General features: G+C 39.3%; 1 protein-coding gene across 2 annotated transcripts in view; it reads right to left on the reverse strand.

The window, feature by feature from the left end:
* HST (ARM repeat superfamily protein) overlaps positions 1-7930 on the reverse strand; it is a 34189-nt gene extending 26259 nt beyond the window's left edge. For both annotated transcript variants that reach the window (XM_090002036.1, XM_090002035.1), the window contains exons 1-9: positions 7764-7930; positions 7496-7597; positions 3633-3776; positions 2745-2825; positions 2572-2641; positions 2336-2406; positions 2083-2246; positions 1928-1999; positions 1552-1789 (exon numbers count right to left, since the gene is read on the reverse strand). In XM_090002036.1, the coding sequence (XP_089858162.1) occupies positions 1552-1789; positions 1928-1999; positions 2083-2246; positions 2336-2406; positions 2572-2641; positions 2745-2825; positions 3633-3776; positions 7496-7597; positions 7764-7871 (1050 nt within the window). In that variant the 5' untranslated portion in view covers positions 7872-7930. The remainder of the gene's footprint in view (positions 1-1551; positions 1790-1927; positions 2000-2082; positions 2247-2335; positions 2407-2571; positions 2642-2744; positions 2826-3632; positions 3777-7495; positions 7598-7763) is intronic.
* Positions 7931-10137: the final 2207 nt, after the last annotated feature.

The raw sequence follows: 10137 nt of genomic DNA on the forward strand, positions 1-10137 counted from the left end.
GTTCTATGAGGTAGAGCCTAATGAAAAGATAAATAGCCTTCACAAGTATAAACCAAAAATGAAAACAACTATCCTCTAAAGAGGGGCAATTGCTATTTATTTTTATTAAAACTGATAGAACATAAATAGAAACGTCCAAAGAAGGAAGTAAATGTTTAAAATAAGAAGGAAGTTATTGTTTGTGAATACATCCAAATACTAATTTGCAAATTGAATGATGATAGCAATGCTAATGATGAACAAAACAAAATCCTCATAAGATGGGTGCAGTTTGCAGCGTTAAATTGATAGGTATATCAGTTATGACAATGCCCTAATTCTGACGTTAAATTGATAAGAGCATTAAAAAGAATTCTGTAACGCTATTTAAAGCAAACTGCTTCCCATGCTTTATTTTATCATAAACATAGCCACAAATCTCATTAATTTTATTTTCTCAGCAAAGGAACATCTCACAGTAAATTTTTAAAATAATGTTTTTCTTGGAAAAATCTCAGGCAAATATTGGTATATTTAAAGTTTAAAAATATATAAGAAAATATATAAAACTATAAAAAATACAATTATTTTGTTAATAACATGATAATATCGCGATAATAACACAATACCTAGATTCAAATAATTCTACATTTGGACATTGTATTTTTTCTTATAAGAGGCTTCATTTCTTAAAGAAAAGAACACAGTAGAAAAGTGTTGCTAGATCAAACACAAAAGCATGCCATATGAACTAGAAACTCTGAGTGTGCTTGTGTTGGGGAAAGAAATATCCACCACTTATAGCAATAAGAAGAGTATACAGATGATGCAAACCTTGCACCTAATAATATACCAAAGCAATTCAAACTGATTATATATATATATATATATCATTCAATAAAAGAGGAAATTGAAGAAGAGAAACAGAATTCATGGGAACAGTCGATCAAATAGCAGATACCTTAACCAATGGATTATTATCCCAGAAAAGGTTTCAAATTGCAAGGAGAACATGAAAACCGTGATATACAACATAAGGGAGAGTGTGAGACATTGTCAACGGCATATTGTGATGTGTTTTTTCATATTCTCTCACAATTTATCATCCAAGTGGCATGCTTGTAATATAAATTGCAATTAGCTTTTGTATAAAACCCTGTTAGGGCATCTGCTGTTCCATACACTCTCTCTCTTCTTCCTAATCAAAACATAATAAAAGTAACCAAATCAAAGTTATGTGCATTAGTTTGAGACTAGAGGGCTCCAAAGACTGAATGATAAGCCACAAATGCTGACTTGCCAACATTTGCAACAGTCCAAATAGTAAAACGCCATGTGCATGAAGAAGATTAGCTAATGGCAGAATCCTCATAAATGTAACCCCACTCATCAAAAAACAGCCTTATGCAGCACATAAGACTTCACCAAGCACCACTATTAACCTGCATTACATTATTTTCCTGCCTTATTTTTATTGGTGTCATTTTTGTTGTTGTAGCAAAAATCACAATAGTAGCAGTAGTAATAGCAGCATCAACAGTAATAGCACTAACATAACTACTATAACAATACCTGTTCAAGATATAGAGCAAGCAAAGAACCATCACCAGCAACATGTTGCACGTTATGAGAACCAAAATTGACCATACTTTCACACAAGCATTCAGCAAATTCATATTCGCTTTCATCAATACCACTTGCACTTAAGTTATAGCGCTGCAAGAAATCACTTGATGCTTTTGTAAGGAAACTACAGATATCATGCATAGCAGAATCAAACTCAGAAGAGGAGACATCAGCAGGCCTTTTCCTACAAAACAATGTGCAACTATATTAGGAAAAGAAGCACACAAAAGAGGTGGGAGATGGCTGCTGAAAGTGGGAGCAGAAAAATGAACAAACTTTTGAGGTTTGAATACTTTATGTAAAATGTGCAAAATTATCATACCTGGGAGCCACAATCTTGAAGAACTCACAAGCATGTAGACGAAAATCAACAGAAGAAAGCAAAAAACCACATCTGTTCATAAATCACTGTAAAAATAGTAATCCTGTAGGAATCATGACAGCATAAAAGAGAGAAGATTCAAATAAACATCTTACGCATTAATCAAGCCATATTTTGCAAGATCAGGTATTGGAGCCCACTCTGCATAAGCATTCACAGCATTAAGAGAAGCAACTACTGTGGCTGCGTGTTGCTTCGCATTAACTAATTTATCTCTTCCAGCTTCAGTTACAGCAGCATGAAAGTGCTTTCCAAGCAACTGGCATATAAACAGAACTTAAGATCCATTAGAAGTGTGCGTCTATATTTCAATAATTCTTTTAGTAAGTCATGAATGATTTAACTCACATTATATAACAAAGAAAAGATTTCTGGTAGTGATTGAGTAAGCCCGCGTACTAGTAACCTACGTCTGTCTCCTGTAGAGAAAGCAATTGCAGACTAGGTCACAGCACGAGAAAGCAACAAACCTTCAACATACTCTGAGTTATTCGCAAACTCACAATCCTCCAAAAGATTTTAGGAAGAAAAGTAGAATGCAGTCTGCTGATAAACATTAGTACTCAAGTCTGCCTGTTAAAAACCTTCTAAGTCTTCATTATGAATGGTAACATCTTCTGGAAGCCATCTCAAAAGCATGGCAATCAACTCTGTCTGAAATTTAACAGTAGTCCACCTATCAGTAACTTGCCACACAATGAATCTGAAACAAAACCAATCTTATACAGGAAAAGAAAAACGATGAGATGAAATATACCTCTACAGGGCCTTTCTCGCATATGGAATTCAAAGAAGGCAACAAGTCTTTCCATAGAGTAAACCCTTCACTCCTGACAACCTGAAGTATGGATAAGATATGACTAACAAAAGGATGACTTTAGATATGAAATTAAGAGAAGCAATAGTTCTTGTCATAGACCTAAACCTTTGAGTGAAACCTCCTGAACATATATAAATCATGACTAACCAACAAAGGAAACAATGGCATCCACGAGCTTCAGTGAATGCTAACTTCACTAGGCTGTGTTGCATTACCTCGGATCTCAAATATAGGGATCTCTGTAATGACAACAAACCTTCCCCACCACCGCACATGAAAAGGGGGGGAAATTATGGCCAGAAGACTGCATATTTTGAGAGGTTTTGTGGGCCTGAGACGAAGAGAAAGAGAAAGATATTTTTCTCTTCATAGTTCTTATCAATTTACCTTTTCAAAAATTTAAGAAACTAATTAAACCTAAACCAACCCTTGCTAATATGGCACAGCATCCTACTAACAGCAGATTTTTCTGACTTCTGAGACCCCACAGATAGAAACGCAAGACTGCAAGAGCCTCTACATTAGAGGACACACACACATATACATGTGATGTGTGTATGTATGTGTATGCACACTCATACATCAAAGGAAAATGTAATGCACGATGCATACACACCATGTACGTGCACCCACACAGATACACGACACACATGCCCACCTGCTTGAACAAACGCACGCATGCACACACCACACAAGATAGGTAGTAGTAGGACGCAACATAAGCTAAGAAGCAGGGCTCCCATGCCATGCACTTGAAACATTCCTTGCATGAGAGCTGTGCAGATGAGAAAAATCAACAGAAAGAAGATAAAGCTGTTTAAAAACCTCTGCAACCAGCTGAGCAGCTTGACTTTTCAGTGCCCATTGTTCATGAGGATCTGCCATCTCAGAAATCATATTAACAGACATACTGGAAAAATTTTGTCGTTCATCCAAGTTGAATTCCCCCCAACGTAGTCTGACCAAATGCTGCAGGCAGTAACAACTAGTTTTAAATGGCAGGCCATGCAAAAGCATCTTGGGATAATAGAGGCAGAGCATACATGTGGAAAAGGACTTAAGCAAAAGAATCTTTTCAGTTGTTCTCAATAAATTATATCTATGTAGGACAAATGCAAAAATAACCAGGGAATGTGTGCTACCGTATCATTAAAAAGAAAGTAAAAACTTTCTACAAATTGTGTTATCTCCAATTTGCTGACTATTTTAGTGCAACTAAATCTTTACTTCAAGCATACATTTGGAACCATTCCATTAATGACTATTATTGGGTGTGTGTTTCACCCCAAAATGTGAAAAGAGACCCAGCTCTGAAGAAAAAGAATTCTTAGTTCAGTTCTCCAAATAGAGGCCCTTCTCTCAGGTGCTGAAAGTATGCTCCCATAGGATTCAAGCTGTGGGGCCAACATTTTTCATATGAAACCATGTGTTTTGTATGGAAACAAGCCACCTTCACCACCATCACCCACACACACACACAAGTAAGCATTTTCCAGAAGGGGCGTATTTCGCATGAAACCCCTTTCCCACAGCAAGCCATGTAACAAACACCCCTTCAAAATATAAGGACGATGAAGAAATGAAAAGAACAATGCAATCATGGAAATTTAAATGTTCAACCAGCATTAATTTCTATAATACAGAAGTAGAATTAGAAAGTGTAAAGTAGCTAAGCATGTGCAAAATGATTACCTTCAATGTGCATTTGCCAAAGGCCAGCCTGTGGGCCAATGGTTTGGTATGCCAAGGGCTATACATATGAGAACAATTAGGGATGGCAGTGGACCGGGGGAAAGCGGGGCCCCGCCCCGCCTCGCCCTGTTTGGACCGGGGATGAAGGGTATGAAACGAGGATGGAGGCGGGGACGAAGGTTAAAATCCATCCCCGTCCGGGGGTGGAGGCGGGGATGGACGTGCACTTTTCCCCGCCCCGACACGATCCCCGCCCCGACCACTTTTCCCCGCAATATCCCCGCCCCGCCCCGCCCCGCCTCATCCCCGTTTGAACGGGGGATGGAGGACATGAAACGGGGATGAAGGCGGGGGTGGAGGATAAAATCCTTCCCCGCCAGGGAGGCGGGGCGGGGTGGAGGATAAAATCCATCCCCGCCAGGGAGGCGGGGCGGGGGTGGAGGATAAAATCCATCCCCGCCAGGGAGGCGGGGCGGAGGTGGAGGATAAAATCTTGAGGCGGGGCGGGGTGGAAACCTTGTCCCCCGCCCCGCCCCACTGCCATCCCTAAGAACAATGAAGCCTATCAAACGAAATGTAGGTTGAGGAATATGGTCATTTTTTTGGAAGTTTTCAATACAACTAGGATATAACTATAAGGGGATATGGTACAAAAGTAAAAATGGAGTATTTGTGCGGCATAGAATGGAGCTGCAAAAGAGGCAAATATGGCACTGACTGCTACAGACTCCCTGCAATGTCCTTGGCCATATGCATTACTGGAAAGCAGCCGCATGGCATATTTGGTCTGGTCACCATTACTTCATAATGAGGTTTAAAAATGCCATTTTTCGCATTTCTACGGTTTTTCTGGTAGATCAGACCATACAGATGTGATCTACAAGGTTTGCCTAATAGGAAATGGGGTTTGCATCATGCAATGAATTTATGACACGTAGATTGCTTTTATGACAACCTGAAAATTCAGCATCCGACAATTCAAAATTTTCACAAGTCAACAAATTGTGTTTTCGCATCTAAACTTTGCTGGAGATCTGGATGGACTATGGAGCCTTGGTATCACTGTCAGTTAGCATCTGGTGTCCGATATAATTAGTTTAAGATCATATATACTTCTATATATTTTGTCAAAAAGTAAAGGCTTATATACTGGGTTTGTTTTTTATTTTTTGTCGGGTTCCACAGCTATATGCTGCATTGATGACCTAGGATCTATGTCACACGGACTCGGCTCCAAGGTCGCCGCACCCGCGTCGACACGCACCGACACGGGTGCGGACACGGGTGCGGCTCGGACTCGGTCAACCCGACCCTGGGTGTGGTCAATGCACCCAGGGTCATTTTGGTCCATTTTTTGGAAAAAAAAAATTGAAATTTTTTTTTTAAAATTTTCTGGGCTACAGCTGTAAGGAAAAAAACCCATCACAACTAAAAAACCTGTACACTTTCAAGTTTTAAGTACAGAATGGGCACAACTCAAGTTTTTGTGGTTTTTTCCTGTATGAAGAAAGTGAATTATTACAGTGTATGAAGAAAGTGCCCAAAAGTGAATTATTCCTGTATGAAGAAAGTGTACAGAATGCCTTCACAACTCATCACCTGTCCCCTAATGGGCACAACTTTGACCGAGTCTTATATATATATATATATATATATATATATATATATATATATATATATATATATATATATATATATATATATATATATATATATATATATATATATATATATTTTTAATATATATATATAGCCGAGTCCCCGTGTCCAAAATTTTTGAAATTGCGCCGCACCCGCACCCGCACCCGCACCCGCACCCATGTGACATAGCCTAGGATGTTGGGTCTAATGGATTGTGGCTCTTGAGAGCATCCTTTTCTCATGAAGAGCTAACCTCTTGTCCATGTTTGTCGAAATTTCTTTCTTGACCACCAACTTGGGGAAATGAATCTGTTGTTTCCATCCTTGCATGGTAAAAGATATATATATATATATATATATATATATATATATATATATATATATATATATATATATATATATATATCACACACATTCAGTTGTACCTATAACAAGTTGGAATCATATGATGCATGTTGTTTTGATTCAATCTAACCTCATAGATGTGTTCAAGAATAGACCCTTAGATCATGCTTTTTAAACGGAAAAAAAAAATGCTCTTTAAAGTAAAGAAAAAAAAGGTATTAACAACTGTCGATTTTTGCATTGTCAGAAAAAGAAGAACCTGTACAGAGGTCAGACTATGGTGATCTAACAGCCGAAAACATGTTGATCACATCTACAATGTTAGATATAACAAAAAAACATAAAAAAAATTGACATAAAAAAAGGTAGCCTTCGCTAAGTCAATTGTAAATACAATCAACTATAGCAAACGATAACCTTCATGGCCATATGTATGTACATATGTGGAGTAACATTTGGTTATGACAACTTGATCCTCCGACCTAGCTGGAAATCATGGCTGCGAGCCATATCGAGCTGACCTCACCAATGTGTTCAATATAATCTATATGTTAGAGAATGTTATAAACAAGAATGTAGCTCAATTCCGCCACTGGGTTGGTATTCTTGTCATCAGGTGTTTGTCAGGTGCCTAAATTCAGGTCCATTCCAGCAAGTGATATGCATCAATTCAGGCAAGAATTTGGTGGAAAAATGTAAAAACAGCCCCTCCTGACCACATTATGGACTTTTCAATGTAGGATTCGGCAGGAAAACTTCTCATAGTTAATGATCCGATATTCAAATGCATCTGCAAAAATTTAAGCCAACAGTTGGCATCTTGGCAAGGCCATCATCTACCTTATATATTCTCTACAATGCACGCAATTCATGAGAAAGATTTATATTCCTTCATGCAAAAGCAAAAATCGGCATGCCGTAGAATCAGATTTCCGAACGAAAACGGTAAAAAGTGATACAGGGAACCAATGAGTGCCGCTAAACGATGAAAGCACCAAAGAACTCCTTACCTGCAACATCTTGAAACCGTGCAACCGCACCTCCGGCGGCCACTTCCTCAAAACCAAGTGGAACGAAGTCCTCGCCAACACGCGACCATCTCCCTGCTTAATCTGCCCGATCGCGCAACGCAAACCCATCCATCATCCACGCCAAAAACCAATCGCACGAAATCCCGATCGAACGTTAGAAAATCCAGAAACCGAGAAGAAAAAAACCCTAGAAAACCAGAACCGAGGAAAACCCCCAAATACGAAAAGAAAATCGCAGGTAACTCACGGATTCTAAATAAGAGAAAGCCGCTTGACGAGAATCAGACGAGGAAGAGTAGTCGAGAGCAGCGATGATCGCTCTCGCCATGCTCTCCACTCGGTCGTTCTCCTCCATCGATTCAGGATCGGACGATCGACACTGCCGGACGAATCTGATTCAGGAAGAGCGGAGCAGGTAATAGAATTGCGACCAGGAGCATCACACACACACACACACACACAGCGGTCTGGTTTCTTTTGCAGTGAGTGAGAGCGTAGAAAGCAGACGATAAAGGCAAGGGAAGGAGAGCGTTCTGCGGGAAATGCAAGCCAAACCTTTTGAGCCCCATGAGTGACCACGGAGCCGACTTAATTTTCGGGTCTGGATCTGGGTCTGACCTACTACCACTAATACCCTTCGGGTCTATTTATACAGTAAGCCTAATAAAAATTTGCACAAGAAGTAACATGGCTGTTGTCTTATTTTATTTAGGGGTGTCAACGGGCCTGATTTACCCAGATCCGACCCGAACCAAACCCTAGGGTCTGAGTATGATGATAAACAAGAAGACCTGAGTTCCAACCCAAAGGCCTGATTAATACATGAACCCCGGTATAGTTTGTGAAACTTTATACCAGACCCAAACCAGAACCGGGTTCAGATTAAGACCAACAACTTTTCAATATAAAATTGATAAAAAAATATGATTTTACCAGGTTTGGTTCACGTAGTTTTTATCGGGTGCAGGTATAGTTGTTCTTATGGTGAACCTGATTAGACCCAAGTCCGAACCCGATACCATACCCAAAAATCTGATCCAAATCTGATTTAACTTGGGTCCAAACCAAACCTGATACGTTGACACCCTTAATTTTAACGTGTTCATGGTATTAGGGCTGGTAAAACTAGGGGTGGCAATCGTGTCGGGTTGGCGGGTCGACCCGACGGGTTGGTGGGTCAGCATACCTCAACCTGAACCCGACCCGTTTATTAAACGGGTCGGCTGTGGCAAACACAAACCCGACCCGTTTAATAAACGGGTAACCTGACACGACCCGCCAACCCATTTAATAAATGGGTTGGGTCGGGTAAACGGGTTCGCGGGTCAGGTTGACGGGTCGGGTTGGCGGGTCGACGGGTTGGCGGGTTGGCATACCCCCAACCCGACCTGTTTAATAAACGGGTTACGTGGGTCGACCAGTTTATTAAACGGGTTGGCTTAAGCCCAACCCGAACCCGCCTAAGAGGCGGGTTGGCGGGTCGTGTCAGAAATTGCCACCCCTAGATAAAACCAGCCGAACGGTCCCATCTTGAAGTTCTCATCGCTCATAATGAGCCTGAGTTAACTGAGATGAGATCGAGATAGCCGTGTGACACATATCGCGAGATTTATGAAAGCCATATCGTGAGAAATTGCCTGAAAGTTTAAAACGGTAATTTCCTGCGAGATTTATGAAAAAACATAAATACCGCGATTTAAACATGATATTTACGTTTTAAACAGCTATTTATCACGAAAAAAAAACTTAACTTTTTATTTTTAAATAATTTTTATTAATATTTTAGTATAAAAATAATTTTTATATTTTTTTATTAACTTTTTATTGCCAAGATTTTGCCTAAAAATGCAAGATTTGTAGAATTTTTTCAATTTCTTGCTAGTTTTTGAAAAACAAAACATTGCCGATAAAATCTTTTGTCACTATGGGAGATAGCATGTTTATAGAAAAAATACATTAGTTTAGAGGGAAGAAATTGGATTACAACAAAAATACATGTAAAATATATATAATATATTTTTTTAATACCTAACCAATTTATACAAGTCGAGCCAAGCCCAGCTGAATATCTATTGTTCATGTTCAGCTTGCCGAGCCTATTTAACGAGTTTGAACCAGTTCTTTGTCAGCCAAACATGAGTTGAACCAGGAACGGCTTGTATTTGACTTAAGGTTGGGGCATCAGGTCACCCGGCCCAAGCACTGGTTCAGGCCTATATCAGACCCAGGCAACCCGAAGTCCAACCCAAACCTTGATGGATTTGAGTTAGGCTGAAACTTACCAGGATTGGGAATATCAATGAATAGGATTTTATCTGATATCCAACCAAATTTGATTCTGTTTAGTTGCATCTAGTAAGCCAAAATATCAAAGTATAATCAAATGCAGGTATGGTTTTGATTTTTTGCTACCAAATATAGCAAATATCCAAATTTGATGGATATTTGAATCCATTTATATGTAAAAAAGTGGATCTGATACGAGCTTTTCAACATCCAAACACAAATCCAATTTTGAATTCATTTAGCCAACATCCGATTATTTGAATATGGTATTTGCCACATCTGATCCGAATCCGAAAGATTTATTGGTCTTACATCCCTAACATGTCTAGATGGGT

The sequence above is a fragment of the Nuphar pumila genome, chromosome 3, assembly GCF_984573655.1.
Source record: "Nuphar pumila chromosome 3, dmNupPumi1.hap1.1, whole genome shotgun sequence".
Lineage (NCBI taxonomy): Eukaryota > Viridiplantae > Streptophyta > Magnoliopsida > Nymphaeales > Nymphaeaceae > Nuphar > Nuphar pumila.